Raw genomic sequence first — 18,191 nt, 5'->3', positions numbered from 1 at the left:
TTTAGGTTTTTGATTCATTTGGAGTTAATTTTTTTATATGGTGTGAGGGAAGGGTCGAACTTCATTCTTTTGCATGTGGAAAACCCACTGTCTCAACACCATTTATTAAAAAAACTCCTTTTCTCCACTGAATGGATTTGGCAAACTTGTCAAAAATCATTTGAATAGGGGTGCCTGGGTGGCTCAGACAGTTAAGCATCTGCCTTCTGCTCAGGTCATGATCCCAGGGTCCTGGGATGGGGTCCTGGGATGGAGTCCTTGCTCAGCAGGGAACCTGCTTCTCCCTCTCCCTCTGCTGCTCCCCCCTTCTTGTACTCTATTGCTTTCTCTGTCAAATAAATAAATAAAATCTTTTTTAAAAATCATTTCGATACACTTGAAGAAAAAAATAAACTATTAACACATGTTATATGCTGGAGGAGATAGGAACTGAAAGAGAAGTGTGGGAGGGAGACTTTTCACTATTTAATTTTGTATATTTTAACTTGTGAGCCATGTGAAAGTACTACTTATTCAAAAACCAAATTAAATTCCAGTTTTAAAAATACAATTTTTTTTTAAAGATTTTATTTATTTGACAGAAAGAGAGACAGCCAGCGAGAGAAGGAACACAAGCAGGGGGAGTGGGAGAGGAAGAAGCAGGCTCCCAGCAGAGGAGCCTGATGTGGGGTTTGATCCCACAACACCGGGATCACGCCCTGAGCCGAAGGCAGACGCCCAACGACTGAGCCACCCAGGTGCCCCTAAAAATACAATTATTTGGCAAGCCACAGAATAGGATGTATATCTGACAAAGGACTCATGCTTAGAATATATAAAGAATTCTACAAAAGTATTGGGGGAAAGGCAGATAACCCATAGGACAAAAACACAGGTACAACCTGAACAGGCACATCATAAGAGATATCAAAGGGCCAATAAACATACAAAAAGATGCTCAATTTTACTGATTATGAGGGAAATACAAATTAAACTACAATGTTAATACCACTACACACCCATAAGAATGGCTAAAATGTCAAAGACAGGCAATACCAGGAATTATTAGTAAGGGTTTATAGCAATGAAAATCTCAAAAACTGCTGGTAGAAGTGTAAATTGATACAATCACTCAGAAAACTGTTTGACAATATCCAGTAAAGCTGAACTTATGTGCAACCTATGACTTGGCATGTCCACTCTAACATACATAACCAAGAGAAATATACGCATATGTTCAAGAGATATGTTAAAGGGGTGCCTGTGTGACTCAGTCAGTTAAGCATGAGACTCGGTTTCGGCTCAGGTCATGATCTCAGGGTTGTGGGATTGAGCACCACCTAGGGCTCAGCACTTAGTGCAGAGTCCACTATGATTCTTTCCCTCACCTCTCCCTCTGCTCCTCCCCACCCCTGTGCACACACTCTCAAATAAATAAAATCTTAAAAAAAAAATCTTTTTGAGATGTTAAAGTAGAGCTTCATGAACCCATTCATAGTAGTTAAAAACTAGGGGCACCTGGGTGGCTCAGTCAGTTAAGTGTCTGCCTTCAGCTTAGGTCATGATCCCGAGGTCCTGGGATCAAGCCCCACATCAGGCTCCCTGCTCAGCAGGGAGTCTGCTCCTCCTTCTGCCCCCCCACCTGCCCCCTCCCCACCACTCATGCTCTCTCAAAGAATTAAAATCTTTTTAAAAATAGTAAAAAACTATAACACGTTGTATCTATACTTCAATTTAAAAGAAACTTTAAACAACTCAAATGTCCATCAACATTTGAATGGGCAAGTAAATTTTAGTATATTCATATAATGAATGCCGCGAAGACAACGAATAAAGTACACTGACAAGCAACACAAATAATGTGTTGAGCAAACACATTCAGTCACAAACTGGTACATACTGCTTAGTTCCACTTAAATAAAGTTTAAAAGTAGGCAAAATTAATCTGGTGTTAGAAGGTAGGATCAGGGTCTCTCAGCTGGCTCAGTCAGTACAGCACATGACTCTTGATCTCACGGTTGTGAGTTCAAGCCCGACCTTGGAGGTGGAGATTACTTAAAAACAAAATCTTTAAAAAAAAAAAAAGGAATGCAAGATCATAGGTAGTGACTGGAAGGGAACATAGGGTTTAGGTGCTAGCAATGTACTACTTCTCATTCCGGCTGCTGGATTTACACAAGTGTGCTTATTCTATGTGTATTCGTTCACTGAATTACATTGAGTTTTATACTTTAGTTTATGTGTATTTCAACAGAATATTTACTTTAAAAGTTACATATACTGTTAAAAATATATTAGTCTCCCATCACAGAACTACACTGTGTAAGTAAAACTTTTTACTACCTTGACTATGCTCTCTACTGAAAAGACAAAATCTTCAAAGAATTTTCTTTGGCATCAAATTGACTTTATCCCAAGCTCCTGCAAGGATAAGCAATCTAAGCATGTTGCACCAAGTTTCACGCCACATTAAATGATCCACTGGAATTAACAGTACATCTAACATGCATCAATTGTGCAAATGTAACAAAAATAAACTTCACACACTGTTCAAAATCTGGCAATAGACCGGTGAAGAGCTCATGTGTAACACGCTATGACACATCAGAGATCCATCTCATAACTCCATCTTCAACATGTAAAACCTTGAGTGTTTTGGGGGATGGGAAGAACCAGTAGGTAAATTTTAGAAGTATATTATAATCTAGTTTGGTACAAAATTAGTAAAAATTCTGAAGGTACCTATGTCATAGGTTAAATAGGCTTTGGTGAACTTGCTAATTACAATTTATTCAGTACTTCAATCAACTTACCAAATCTGACTACACATTTCAGAATTTGAAAATTCTCTTCCATTTGTCTCTTGTCTAACTAGATAGTAGAAACAATGTTGATCATTTTAATGATGCTTAACTTACATTAAAAAATTACAACATAAATAAAAGTGACTAAGCAGATTCTAAGTTAGGACAAAAGTAGAAGACTGACAGCCTATCTGGTATTACTTGGCCAGGATAAATTTGGGTTTTTTTTTGTTTTTTTTTTTTAAAGATTTTTTTTTTATTTATTCATTCGACAGAGATAGAGACAGCCAGTGAGAGAGGGAACACAAGCAGGGGGAGTGGGAGAGGAAGAAGCAGGCTCATAGCGGAGGAGCCTGATGTGGGGTTCGATCCCAGAATGCCGGGATCACGCCCTGAGCCGAAGGCAGATGCTTAACCGCTGTGCCATCCAGGCACCCCGATAAATTTGTTTTAAATTCAAATTTTATTGTTTTTAGGCTGGCATGCTTTGATACTCCATGTCTTACACTAGTTATGTGCCTGGCCCCCAAAGTCATCTATCTGAGGCTGCGCTACTATCTCCATGTGGGACAGCCACATTTAAGTATAATCTTACGTCTCTGCCTCAGTAGCCTCATTTGTTTAAAAAAATTTTTTTGAGAATATTACCTGAGGACTTTTATAAGCAAATAAGATAACATGAAGAAGTTGTTTTTTTCTTTAAGATTTTATTTGAGAGAGGGGGGAGAGTACGCAAATGCAAGCAAGGGGAGGAGCAGAGGGAGAGGGACAAGCAGACTCCACATGGAGCTGGAAGCCCGATGCTGGGCTCAAACTCACAACCCTGAGACCACGACCTGAGAGATCATGACCTGAGACAAAATCAAGAGTAGGACGCTTGGGGCGCCTGGGTGGCACAGCGGTTAAGCATCTGCCTTCGGCTCAGGGCATGATCCCAGCGTTCTGGGATCGAGCCCCACATCAGGCCCCTCCGCTGTGAGCCTACTTCTTCCTCTCCCACTCCCCCTGCTTGTGTTCCCTCTCTCGCTGGCTGTCTCTACCTCTGTCGAAAAAATAAATAAAATCTTTAAAAAAAAAAAAAAGAGTAGGACGCTCAACCAAGCCACCGAAGCGACCCTAACAAAAAGTTTTAACTTGAAGGTGACGTTATTTTATAGATAAGGAACACAAAGTCTATTCAGATTCAAATAAACTTGTTCATACATAATTCTCTCCTGCCATCAAGGTTCATTTCAAGTATCTGTTTTATATACCTCACAACACAAGGTGATGCTTAACAGAAAACAGAATTTCATATCTGAAGAGGACAGCTAAAATGCTCTCTCCTAATCATTGCTGTCAACTCTTCAGACTCACTTTGGGCTCATAAACATAGTAACATGGTGAAATGATTCTAAGTTCCCTACCCTCACGTCTGCTCTATTTCCAATGGAAGCCTGGTAGAGATGACCTGAGTGACATTAGTTTTTTGCATAAGTATTTATGTGAAGATTAGTTTTTAAGTCATCCCTCCATGACTGGAAAAGAAATCTGCATATATTTGGATATTAGCATTCTATCAATAAACCTAAATGGGATAATAGGTTAGACTGCAGACTGGTCCAAAATTCTTATTCTGGCAGTTATTTGTGATGTTAGAAGAAGAAAGCTGGAAATTCTCATTCTTCCAAATCCACTGGAGACACCAGGTCAAGCTGTACATACCACACTCCTTCAAACCCAATGCCTAATACTTCCCAAATTCAAATGTGGAACGTGAAATCAGAAGGCATAGTAAATATGTTCAGTTTTGCAGGCAAAGAGACAGTATCAGAGATACTAAGTGCATACATATGTAACAAAAGAAAGTAAATTTCCACAATTTTTATTCACAAAATTCAAAATATAATAAAAATTAATAAGGAAATTTAATAAACTTAGCATTATTTAGTAAACAGTAAAGAAACCTGAGTAAAGTTTTTTGAAATACAAGTCTAAAGAATTAACAAAATTCTTTTTGGAAGTTAGCATTTTGCCTAACTGGGAGGATTTAATTAACTTGCCCTAAGTAAAGGGGTTTCCTTGCCTGGCTAACCAATAAATACTCACAAACCTACCCTGGTTTCATATTTTTATTTTTAAGAAATTCTGCCATGATAAAATATTCCATTTTAAATTTTCTCCTTTCCCCATCCATTGCTTTCCGCTGAGTTGGGAATGTCATGGCAAGTACTTAGTCTGCTTTTGTCCACATATGTACTCTTTTAGTTGAGCTACAGTAAAAATGTATAATAAGCACTTTGCCATCTAATTGGAAACGAAATAACCCACACTCTACTGTGTCTTCAAAGTGTGACATTTGAAATCCATTTTTCTCATTTGAAATGATATATATGCTCTGGTAATGAAAATATTTTTTTGTAAATGTCATGAGACAGCCACACATGTGCCTAACAAGTTGTAACTGCATCACTACAATTTGTAGTGCACCAAACAGAAGCACAAAGCAATGAGTCCACAAAGTCTTTGTCACAACTAGTAATTTGCCACTGTAGCATGAAAGCAGTCAGAAAATACATAAACAAATGGACATAGCTATGTTCCAAAAATTTTATTTATAAACACAAATTTAAACTTCATAGAACTTTCACATATCACAAAACATTCTTTTGATTTTTTTTCAACCATTTAAAAATGTAAAAATCATTCTTAGCTCATCAGTCATATAAAACCAGGCAGCAGGCTAGATTTGGCCCATCAGCCATAGTTTGCCAACCCTTGGTCTAAAGTGAAGTCCAACAATTAACAAGCACAGGACCCTCAATCAGAACTGTAGTGCTTCACTCAAGCAGGAAGAGAACCAAGGATTATTTACTGTTTGAAGAAGCATCCAAGACAAAAAGATCAAGATATCAAGGAAAAGTTAGAAAATAAAAGCAAGGAAGTCTTTCAGAACATTAGTTGAAGAAAAAAACAAAGAGAAAAGAAAACCTAAGGAAAAAGATAGGAGAGGCGTCTGGGTGGCTCAGTCGGTTGGGCGTCTGCCTTCGGCTCAGTTCATGGTCCCAGGGTCCTGGGACTGAGTCCCGTATCGGGCTCCTTGCTCAGCAGAGAGCCTGCTTCTCCTTCTGCCTGCCTCTCTCTCTTTCTGACAAATAAGTAAACAAAATCTTAAAAAAAAAAAAAAAAAAAAAAAAAAAAAAAAAAAGGAAAAAGGAAAAAGATAGGAGAGAGTGTGACTCCTCAGGGGCTAACATCCAAACAGTAACAGTTCAAGAAAGAGTAGAGGGAGAGGAAAAGGAGGGATCCTTATAAAAAAAATTTTAAGTTTAAAATTTTGTTACTATAAACATTACAAAACTAATAGAAAAGGCACAGTAAACTTTTAAAAAACAATGAAAGAGGGGGGAAAAAATCAACAGAGGCAAACCACTATATTTAAGAACAAGGATAGAGATATTAAAAGGTTCTAGAGGGGCGCCGTTGATGGAGCATGTAACTCTTGATCTAGGGGTCATGAGTTCAGGACCCATGTTGGGTATAGAGATTACTTAAAAATAAAAAATTTTTGTTTAAATCTTTAAAAAGTTCCAGGAAGAGGTAAATAAAACAAACAAAACCCAACTGGGGTCATACAAAGAAGCAAAATCAGACCAGTATCAGTAACACTAATTTCTTTAAGACACTGGAAAAGAGGTATCTTAAAAGTTCTGAGGAAAAAAAAGTTTTTAACCTAAAATTCCATATCCAATAAAGCTACCATTTAAGTAGAAGAATAAAATAAAGAGAACACTGGGGTGCCTGGGAGGCTCAGTGGTTAAGCATCTGCCTTCGGCTCAGGTCATGATCCCAGAGTCCTGGGATTGAGTCCCACACTGGGCTCCCTGCTCAGTGGGGAGCCTGCTTCTCCCTCTCCCTCTGCCTGCTGCTCCCCCTGCTTGTGCCCACCCTCGCTCTCGCTCTCTCAAATAAATAAATAAAATCTTTAAAAAATTAAATGAAATAAAATAAAGTGAAATAAAGTAAAGTAAAATAAAATAAATCTGACCATAACCTAGAAATAAAAATGTCTGTCACTGCCTGGGTTCAAAGTAAGGAAAAATTTCTCCTGAGAATTTCCAAATACAGGTAAGTCTATAAAGTACACCCTAAATCAACATCTGGCAGTTCTAAGAAATGCCAAACTAAAAATTAACTGAAGTGATTTTGCATTGGTGGCACCTCACAGTAGCAAAGGCAAAATACTCTTTGGAGGCTGGTTCCCACAAACCAGGTCTGGCAAGTTTCATACATAAAGCACGGGCGAACACGCTCACAATCCCAAACTATAAAATACTGGTAGACAACACCTACTATGATCAAGAGTAGGAAGAAGCAAGTAGTAGTAAAATAAGACCACAAGAACTTCACATAATGGAATTATCAAATATAAATATGAAATCAGAATATTTTTGGTATTTTAAAAATAAAAAGTAAAATAAAAAAACAACAAAGCAAACACAATTAAATGTAATTTAAGGGAAACCACTTACAGTAAAATTATATAAAGTATACAGGAAAAACTCAGAGAGGATGAGAGAAACCCCTCCAGGAAAAAAAAAAAAACCTATATAATATTCCAAAATACAGAAGATTATAGCTAATGAAAAGGCATACAATGTTTATGAATGGGCAGACACCATATTATAAAGATAGCATTTTCTCCCTAACTAACCTACAGATGGTCCCTGACTTACAATGGTTCGACTTACTATTTTTCAACTTTCAATGGTGTGAAAGTGATACACATTCAGGAAACACCATACTTTGAATTCTGAATTTTGATCTTTTCCCAGGCGGCTGATAAGCAGTACCTATTCTCACGACGCTGGGAGCAGCAGGAAGCCACAACTCCCCATTAGCCACATGATTATGAGAGTTAACCTACCAATACACTTAAAATCATTCTACACCCAGGGCACCTGGGTGGCTCATTTGGTTAAGCATCTGTCTTTGGCTCAGGTCATGATCCCTGGGTCCTGGGATTGAGCCCCCGAGTCAGGCTCCCGGCTCAGCCTGGAGCCTGCTTCTCCCTCTCCCTCTGCCTGCCACTCCTCCTGCTTGGGCTCTCTCTCTAATAAATAAATTCTTTAAAAAAAAAATCATTCTCTACCCATATAACCATTCTGATTTTTCACTTTCAGCACAGCATTCAATAAATTACATGATCTGTTCAACACTTTACTATAAACTAGGTTTTGTGTTAGATGATTTTGCCCAACTAAAGACTAACGTAAGTGTTCTGAGCACGTTTAAGGTAGACTAGGCTAAGCTGTAACGTACAGTAAGTTAGGTGTACTGATACATTTTCAACTTAGGATGTATTCAATTTACAACAGGTTTAACAAGATGTACTCCCATCACAGATCAAGAAAGATCTGTATATCCAAAGGAATTTCAACCAAAATCCTGACAAGTTTAAGTTTTTATTTATTTGTCAGAGAGAGAGAGTGAGAGAGAGAGAGAGCGCGCGCGCTCAAGCAGGGGGAATGGCAGGCAGAGGGAGAAGCAGGCTCCCTGCAGGGAGCCTGATGAGGAACTCGATTCCAGAACCCAGGGATCATGACCTGAGCCAAAGGCAGATGCTTAACCGACCGAGCCACCCAGGCGTCCCAAAAATGCTAACAAATTTTTTAAATGAACTTTCACATGATTCTAAAATGTGTAAGAGCAGGGCACCCGGATGGCTCAGTCATCCCACTCTTGGATTCGGCTCAGGTCATGATCTTGCAGTCACAAGATCCAGCCCCACATCGGGCTCTGCGCTCAGCAGAGTCTGCTTCAGATTCTTACTCCCTCTCCCTCCTCCTCTGCCCCTCCCTGCTTGCTCTGTGTCTCTCTCTCTAAAAATAAATAATTTTTTTAAATGTGTGAGAGCAAAACGTCAACATCAATAAAGATCATCTTGAAGATAAACAAGGTGTATGTGGAAGAGAGTGAAATTACCTAAATGAATAATAAAGTTTATTGCTTATTATAAAGCTATAGTAAAAGGGAAAAAATAGAGGAAAAAAAGTCAAGTGTATTAGTTATCTATTGCTGCATAACAAATTACCCTCTAACTTAGTGGCTTAAAACAATCTCGCAGTTCTTTGAGTCAGGAATTTGGGAGTGACTTGGCAAGTAGTTCTGGCTGAGTGCCTCTAAAAAGGCTGCAGTAATATGTGAGCCAAAACTGCAGTCATCTGAAAACCTGACCATGCTAGAGAATCCACCTCCAAAGTAGCTCACTCACATGACTGGCAAGTTGGTGCTGGATGTTGGCAGAAGGCCTTAGTTCCTCTCCACTTGGGCCTCTTTACAGGACTGCTACAGTGGCAATTGTTTTCATCTAGAACAAGGGGTCCAAAGAGTAAGGAAAAAGCTGTGTGCCTTTCATAACCTAGCTTCAGAAGTCACTTTTAATTCTCCTGTATTCTCTTGGTCACCCAGACCAGTTCTGAGTCACTGTAGGTAGAGCCAGGAGAGAGGAACACTGGGGCCATCTTGGAGGCTGGCTACCACACCAAGCCCTAGTAGGTTTAGAAAAAATCTTCAACTTACATAACCAACAAAGGATCAATATGCAGAACTTATCAAAATCCTTGTAAATCAAAATTTTTTTAAATGTGAGCAAGCTAAAGAAAAACAGAAGGCACAAAAATAATTCATAAAAGCAGCAACATAAATTGCATATAATAAGCATTCAAAAAGTTATTCATTAGTCCCACATAATTCCTGCTATTTACCTATGACTAAGGCACAGGCTTTAAATATTCTTCTAAAAATTATATATACATTTAATGTTCATTCAATCTATGGGTTTTTTTTCCCCCACTTCCCTTTGGGACCAATGTTTATTCTAGAAGCTGGCTAGGGATAGAGGTTCAGTTTGTGGCCACAAAAGAGACATGGGTTAATGTATCCAACACTATGGGCCCGAACTCTGAACCTGGCCTTAGGAAAGTAAAGTGATAGATCTCAGTCAACCAGTCATGAATATGAAAAAATAAAATCAGCAGACTTACAGTGAGCTATTTAAATATGTCAACTTCATATTTTTTTCAGTATAAACATATGAATTTGCCACCTTCCACTACTCTATGATCTGACATTCTTCCCAAAAACTACATTATCATTTTCTTATTGTCTTTTTTTGGTCTCAGGATCTACCTTATGCTATTAAATTACTGAGAACCTCATAGAGCTTTTGTTCAGATGGGTTTTATCCATCAATATGTACAATATTAGAAATAAAAATTGAGAATTTTAAAATATTAATATTGTAATAGTTGATAATAATTCACTTTATTAAAATTAAATGGTCTATTAGTTCATTTAAAAATAAAATCATTGCATGTTTAAACAACATTTTTATGAGAAATAACTATATTTTCCAAAACGAAAAGCTTTTAGTTAAGGGTGGCATTGTTTTTACATTTTTTAAATCTCTTTAATGTCCGGTTTAATTAATACATTCAGATCACTGATTATACATGCTTTTGCATTTAATCTGTTGTGACAGATTGTTTTGTTGAAGAATATGAGAGAACAGCTATGTATTTTAAAAAACGGAAGACTATTTTAATAGCCTTTCAAACAACAGTGTGGATATTCTTTGATTATAATACAAAAATATAAAGAGTCGGGGCACCTGGCTGGCTCAGCTGGCAAAGCATGCGATTCTTTTTTTTTTTTTAAGATTTTATTTATTTATTTGACAGGGAGAGAGAGAGCACGCAGGGGGAGCAGCAGGCAGAGAGATAGAGAGAAGCAGGCCCCCACGGCGCATGGAGCCTGATGGAGGGCTTGATCCCAGGACCCTGAGATCATGAACTGAGCCAAAGGCAGACGCTTAACCAACCGAGCCACAGAGGCGCCCAGAGAATGCGATTCTTAATCTCAGTGTCTTGAGTCTGAGGTCATGTTGGGCATGGAGAGTACTGACAATTTTTAAAATGTGTATATACGTGTGTGTGTGTGTGTGTGTGTGTGTTGTTATAAATATATGTATATGTGTAGGTATGTATATGTGTGTGTAATATGTGTGTGTGTATATAAATAAAGTCGTTTTTCGTTTTTGTTTTTGTTTTTGTTTTGAGAGAGAGTGTCTGTTTGCATAAGCAGAAGGGTGGGGAGGGGCAGAGGGAAAGAGAGACTCTTAAGCAGGCTCCACACACAGCCAGACATGGGGCTCGATTTCACAACTGAGATCATGACCTGAGCCAAAACCAAGAGTTGGATGCTCAACTGACTGAGCCACCCAGGCGCCCCTAAAGTGTATTTATTTCTTAAATGTCAGTAGCAATGTGGAATTTCAAACCATATTAATTTTTACTACTCCCTTATATTAAAATCTACTGGTCTAAATTTTACACTTTGAATCTTTTTCCTATGCATGATTTTATAACATAATGCATTGCATTGGTCAATTGGTCATTTGGAAAATACTGGTTCACTATGTAGATCTTCCAAATGCTGACATTTCATTGCACACTATCAAAAAAAATTTGAGGGTGCCTGGGTAGCTCAGTGGATTAAGCATCTGCCTTTGGCTCAGGTCATGATCCCAGAGTCCTGGGATCCAGCCCCACATCGGGCTCCCTGCTCAGCAGGGAGCCTGCTTCTCCCTCTTCTGTTCCTCCTGCGTGTGTGCTCACTGGCTCTGTCAAATAAATAAATAAAATCTTTTAAAAATTTTGATACTTTATGATACACTACCAATCTCATCAGAAAAGTCTTCAAATATTAAGAAGCTATCAAACTCAAGGTTGCACATACAAGTTTTTTCCAAAATTCTAATTTTCATTTAAAAGCTCAATTTTTACCATTGGCAACATGTCAGTTGTTTCCTTGAACTGACAGGCTCAATTCATTCATTTTTGAGAAAATGGCTGCCAAACACACATGTCTGAAAACCACAGTCTGTCAATCATTGTTCCAAGTAAAAGTTATTTTCCACGAAAATAAAGAAGCTAGTTCAGCCTGGAATTCAAACAACTGTACAAGTACTCTCCTTCTTATACTTCAGCCTGCAGCAGAAGCATTTTATGCACATTTCCCATTTCATTACACAGAATTATTAAAAATCAAGATTTAATAAAATAATGTCCTAATGCTTCATCAAAAACAAAATTAAACAAGCAGGTTTTTTGTTGCTGTGTTTGTTTTTACTCCAAGTGTATGGTGGTAAAGATACAATGACTTTTACTATGGTTTGGAGGCACTATCTTAATCGCTGCTAAGGTGCCAGCAGTTTTACACATCACTGCTTTTGCATCACTAACATAAACAGCAAAACAGTGAATAAGGCAAATCATGAATAAGTATTATTATGAAAACAGTTTTAACTTTGCCAGTGTCTGAAGACGTATCAGAGTATCCCTCCAAGGTTCTAAGAACCAACTTTGAGAATCACTACTTTAAGGTATTCTCATTTAGTGTCTGCTAAGAATATAGATAAGGAAATAAAAAGCAGTTAAGATTCTTCTAAAATTTTTGATGTACAGATAGTAGACCTTGTAAAGACTTAGGTCTTACACCATTAGTCTACAAGTTTTCACTTGTAAATTTTAAGTAGCTGGAGAGATTGGAATGCAAATGACTTTGTCAGGTGTGTTATACATCACTAGATGTCAGAAAAGCTACCTTCCTTCCTCCTCTTTCTGCTTACTGAATGGAGGCAGTCATAAAGACAATGGGGAACAACTGGAAAACAACAGAAATAATAGTTTTGGGGGGTCTTACCATGTGCCAAGCACTATATGAAGCACTTCACAATGTTTTAACTCATTGAATCCTCACAATAACACTATTAAGTAGGTGTAATTATTACCCTCAACTTACAGATGTTAAGTAACGTATTCATAGACATTAAAGTAGTAAATGGTGGAGCTCAAAAATGAATTCAGGTACTCTGAGTCTTGAATTGTGTGCACTTAACCAACCACGAGAAAGTATTTGAGTTTTCCTTGACATATCTTTAATGACTGCTTGCTGATGACTGTATTATCATTCAAAAACTCAAGCTTGTTTATGTAAATAGGTCATTAGAGAAAGTAGGGCCTAAAAAAATCCCAAATAGATAAGCCACCAAACCAGCAAACTGCCATATAGTATATATATTTAGCCTGGGGCAAGAATTTCCAAGGGCTCAAACAGAAGACTCCCCAGAGTGGCTCACCGTGCTCAGTGATAAAACACAGAACTACTGTGAGAAGGTGCTCTTCACACTACACCCAGAAATATCCCCTCCCACTTACCCCATTTAAGGTTGCCATTTCAGACTTTTCATAATAAGCTGAAGATTCAGAAACTGAATAATTTTTCCATGTTGATTCTTCCATCATGTCCCACAAATAAGAATATTAAAATTATGTAGATATAAAAAGTTGGCATGAAAGGCAATACGGTCATAGAATTTTACAGGATAGGAACTTACAGTGTTCATACCGCAGAAGACCTGAAGAGGCTGCTGAGTGCTTTACCCAAGGTTACACAGCCAATTAGCAGCAGAACACAATGCAAGTTACTCTCAATCCAGTTCTTCATGCATATCACCATGCTGTCTTGATCAAGAGCTCATTTGAGAGTTTGTTCAGATGCATAAATACAAATCTGTATTTTTATTGCTACATTACAGATTAATACACACCCACTACTGACAACTTTTTGAACTCAACCTAAAATAGAATTTTTTTAAATAATCACAAAGCACTTTTAAAAGCTTACTGTTGAGATTCAACAAATATTAATTTAATCTATTCTGATTTTCCAAATACTTCAACAGTAAATATATCACCCTTTCTCGTCAAAATATCTAAATCCATGTTTCTCAAAGTACAGTAGGTACCAGAATCAGAGCCACATGAGGTACTTGTTAAAAATGAGATTCCTAGGGGTGCCTGGGTGGCTCAGTCTGTTAAGCATTTGACTCTTGATTTCAGCTCAGGTCATGATCTCAGGGTCGTGAGATTGAGTCCTGCACTGGGCATCAGACTCCACATGGAATCCGCTTGAGATTCTCTCTCCCCCTCTGCTTTTGCCCCTCCCCCTGCTCTCATGAGCACTCTGTAAAACAAATGAATAAATAAAATCTTTAAAAAAATGAGATTCCTAGTATCATCCCCAAATCAACTGAGTTTCTGAAACTCCCAAAATGGCATTATAAAAAGTTCTCCAGGTGATTCTTATTCATTCAAAAGATACTTATTGAACATTCACTCTACAATATTCTAGTAGGAAACAGATAAACAAGTAAACAAAAACAAAACATTTTAGATTTTAGCTGTGCTATGAAGAAAAAAGGATAATAAGTAAGAAAGTGACCTGGAGGACTACTTTAAAAAGAACAGTCAGGCACACGATTCTTAGGGTGATGAAAATACTCTGTATGATATTATAATGATAGATACATGTCATTATACATTTGTCCAAACCCACAAAATGTACAAACACTAAGAGTGAGCACTAATGTAAACTATGGACTTTGGCTGATTATGATAGGTCAATGTAGGTCCATCAACTGTGACAAACGTATTACTCTGGTGGGAAATATTCATAATGGGGGAGGCTGTGCATGTGTAGGGGTTGGGGATAAATGGGAAATCCCTATATCTTCCTCTTAATTTTGCTATAAGCCTAAAACCACACTAAAATTAAAGCCTTAAAAAAATTTTTTTAAAGGGAAGTCAGAGAAGGTCTTTCTGAGGAGGCAACATCTGAAGTGAGGAATCCTTCACTAAAGAAAAGTGGTACTTAAACTTAGTGTGCATCAAAATCACCTGGAGGACTTGTTAAAACAGATGGCTGGTCAGAAGGTCTGAAGTGGGGCCCAAGAATTTGCATTCCTAACAAGATCGCAGATGATGTGGATGCTGCTGGTCCAGAAACCACACTTGAAGAAACACTGATCTAGAAGGAACACCTAAAGAGTGTGAATAACTGGTGTGTTAGAGAACAGAAAAAAGGCCAGTTAGCAGGAAGGGTAATGCACTTGTCATTGTTTCAAAACCACTTAACATGTTGACTTAAGTTACCAGTTACGGCTCCCTAGACCAGAGAAGGAACCAGGGTTCCATAATACCTTATATTTGCAAAGCACTTCAGAGTTTATAAAAGTATTTTCACATTTATTATTTCATTTGACTTGGTGAGATGTAAGTTAAAGACTATTAGCCACATTTTAGAAATAAATTGAGGCTCAGAAACATTACAGGCCTCCTTTACAGAAAACAATTGATGGCAGAACTATGTCCCTTGGCCCCAAACCCAGTGTTCCTTCTAGAACAGCATGCTTGCTTTTTTAAAGAGCAAAGCAAAAGATACAGGAGTTAATACTAACAAATCCTTTTCTAGATTCCCTGTCTAAAAATATGGTGACTTCCAGACTTGTTTTAGTTACTGGTTGGAAACCAACATTACCTTAAAATGACAATATTTGGTCCCATCTACTTATTGCTCCTAGAGCAAAAACAAAGGATGGAGAATGAAGAGGGACTTCACAGACTATTACTCTCTCTCTCTCTGAATAAATATCAGAGAGCCAATTTCATAACCTCAAGTCCCTCAGCCACATCAGTCAAACACAATTTTCATCCTGTGTTCTAAATCTCTCACCTAACCCAGGTTCCCACAAGAACACTGAATCCCACACGACTTACTATACTCATGAGGCCATGAGCAGTTAGTTATACACCCATTATCCACCCTCTATACACCCATTATCCCTTAGTATCTTCAACATCAATCAAATCCTTATTCTTAAAATAGCACTTTTACCTGTATGTCTCAATAATACTTCAAACCCAAAACATCCATAACTGAAATTATACACACACACACACACACACACCTGCTTCTGTTCCTGAATTCTTTTATTTGCATTAATAGCACTGCCACCCACCAAACAAGAAACCTGGAACTCAGCCTAGACACATCTGTCTCCCCCATACCAATCTTGACACCCCCCCATCTGCATTCCCATGGCTACTTAGAATTAGTTACCAGTAATAATTAAATAGCTGCCATTTCATTAATAAATACCATGTATTAGTCACTTTACACACTTCATTCTATCAATAACCCCATGAGGTAGGTAATTTTGTCCTTGTTTCACAATTGAAAAAACTAAGGCTAAGAAAAATTAATCTGTTCAAATCACAAGTGGGACATAACGAAGTAGACATCCAAACTCAGATGTGTCTCACAAACTCCATACCTTTCCCCCATACCAAAATGCTTCCTTCTTTAATACCTGTTATCAGTCATTTATTAATTCCAAATGCTCATTTTTCTATATTACTGTCAAGACTCCCTTCCTCCAGCCCTGCCTCCCCTCACCCTTCAATATGCCCCCAAGTGATCTTTTTGGATCACAAATGTGATCCTTTTATCACCTTGATAAAAAAGCCCTTCGGGGACTCCTTTTAGTCTACACTGTACAAATACACTTCACAGGATGAATCCCAAACCCTTTAGTACAGGTCAGCAATCCGTTAACCGCAGTTCCAAATTTCAAGAGCTTTGAAATTTTAAAGTTTTTCATAAATTTACAACAAAGCCCACCCTGAATTGTGGTAAGTTACCACAACTGTGGAATATCTGTACGTTTCGCTGCAGAAACACTAATGTGTTTGATAATGACTAGTTAACCTTTAGCTCCAGGGATGTGTAAAGTACCCTGTGCCCTGAAAACTCCCCAATCCAGTGAGCAACTCACCCTTCAAGAAACCTTCTCAAGGGTTTCCTTTTCAAAGAAGTTCCCCTGACCTTCTCTTGATTTGTCACAACCACTGTACCAAGTACCCACCGCCACTGCCGAACGCTGTTTCACCTATATGACTATGAATGAGCTCTTCACTCAGTATTTTATTCAATCCTAGCACAGTCTGGAACACTGGGGGCTCATTAATGTACAATGAAACCCAGCTGTCCTTGAATCCCAATTCCCTTCAAAGTTCATTTCTCCCTCACCCCTGAACCTTAGGATATTTCAACCTAAACATGCAGGCCCTTCAAAGCTATTTTCGCTTCCAGAGTTCCTCCTTCCCAATGTCATCCTAAAATTACTTTCCACCAGACAGCTCCTCTCAGCCCTAAACTGCTCAACACCCTTTATCCTCCTCATTTTAGTCCCTACTCCTTCTTTTCCCTAGCCTCGAACAGGTCAAGTCCTTCCCTCCAAGCCAATTCGTCCTCACAGCCCTTACCGCTTACCTACTCCCTCCTCAACACCTCTCCGGCTACAGGCCTTTCCTCCCACAACACTCCTCCAAAGCGATTTCGCAGACCCTCTCTCCTCTCTCTGTCCGAGTCCACCAGCTCCCGAACCTGGGCCCGGCCGGAGTCCACGCCTTCCCGGCCCGTATCCGCACACCCCAAAGCTCCCTTGCAGCCGGTGTCCCCTCCCCCAGCCTCTCGCCGCCGGCACCCCTCCCTTCACCCTCCCCTTATCTGCGGCGGTCCACCTTCTCTGGAAACTGTCCCGAGGCCGTGTCTTTCACCTCTCAGACCCCTCAGAATCGCGCCGGTCTGAGCAGCCCCGGGCCCGAGCACCTCCGTCCCCAGATCCTCCTCGGCCCCGCAAATCTCCTTCGGCCCAGACTTCGGGCAGGGCCTCCCGCTCACCTTGCTGGATGTCGCCGTTGCTGCCCCCCGGGATGGGCACGCTGAGCTGGCGCTCCGGCTCGGGCAGGCAGCGCAGGCAGAAGGAGTGAAGGCAGGGCAGCAGCTTGGGCTCCGCCTCACGCCGGCTCTGCAAGCTCTGCTGACACACGGCGCAGGTGTCCAGGAGCGAGGCTGGCGGTCCAGGAGGCGGCCCCGCCGACGGACCCGGAGCGGGAGCCGAGGCTGGAGCTGGGGCCGGCGTCGATACCGCCCCCCCGGGAACTCCAGGGCCCACTGAGGCCGGAGGGGCTGAGGCAGCCGGGGCCGAGCCGGAGGAGGCCGCGGACACCCCCCCGTCGTCGGGCCCGGCCGCGCCGCTCTCCGCGCCCGCCCTGCCGCCTTCCTCCTCCTCCTCCTCTACCAGCACCGCGGCGAGAGGCGGCTCCGCCTCCTGCGCCGCGGGCCCGGCGGCCCCGGCAGTTACCGGCGCGCTACCGCTGCCCCCGCCGCCGCTCTCAGCCTCGCCGCCGCCTTTGTTTTCCGCCATGTTTTCCTCTTTGAACCCGCCGGACCGCCCCGCGCCGCCCGCCGCCCGCGCCGCCGCCGCCGCCGCCGCCGCCCCCAGCCCCAGCCGCAGCCGCAGCGAGAGCGGCAGCCGAGAGCGAGCAGGCAAGCGAACGAACGGGAACGCGCGCGCACGCGGCGCCCCCGCCCTCGCGTCGCGCGGCTGAAGGAGGGCGGACGCGGCGCGCGCACGTACGCACGGACGTCCTCCTGAGGGAGGCGGGAACTTGGGGAGCGGGA

The 18,191-nt window shown here is 40.5% G+C and overlaps 1 protein-coding gene across 2 annotated transcripts in view; it reads right to left on the bottom strand.

Annotated features, from left to right (window-relative positions):
• Window positions 1-17,967, bottom strand: part of TRIM33 (tripartite motif containing 33) — a 115,929-nt gene extending 97,962 nt beyond the window's left edge. For both annotated transcript variants that reach the window (XM_026483693.4, XM_026483694.4), the window contains exon 1: window positions 17,409-17,967. In XM_026483693.4, coding sequence (XP_026339478.1) covers window positions 17,409-17,934 — 526 coding nt within the window. In that variant the 5' untranslated portion in view covers window positions 17,935-17,967. The remainder of the gene's footprint in view (window positions 1-17,408) is intronic.
• Between the last annotated feature and the right edge of the window lie 224 nt (window positions 17,968-18,191).

The sequence above is a fragment of the Ursus arctos genome, unplaced genomic scaffold, assembly GCF_023065955.2.
Source record: "Ursus arctos isolate Adak ecotype North America unplaced genomic scaffold, UrsArc2.0 scaffold_12, whole genome shotgun sequence".
NCBI lineage: Eukaryota > Metazoa > Chordata > Mammalia > Carnivora > Ursidae > Ursus > Ursus arctos.
This window is presented reverse-complemented; position numbering and strand designations above follow the sequence as displayed.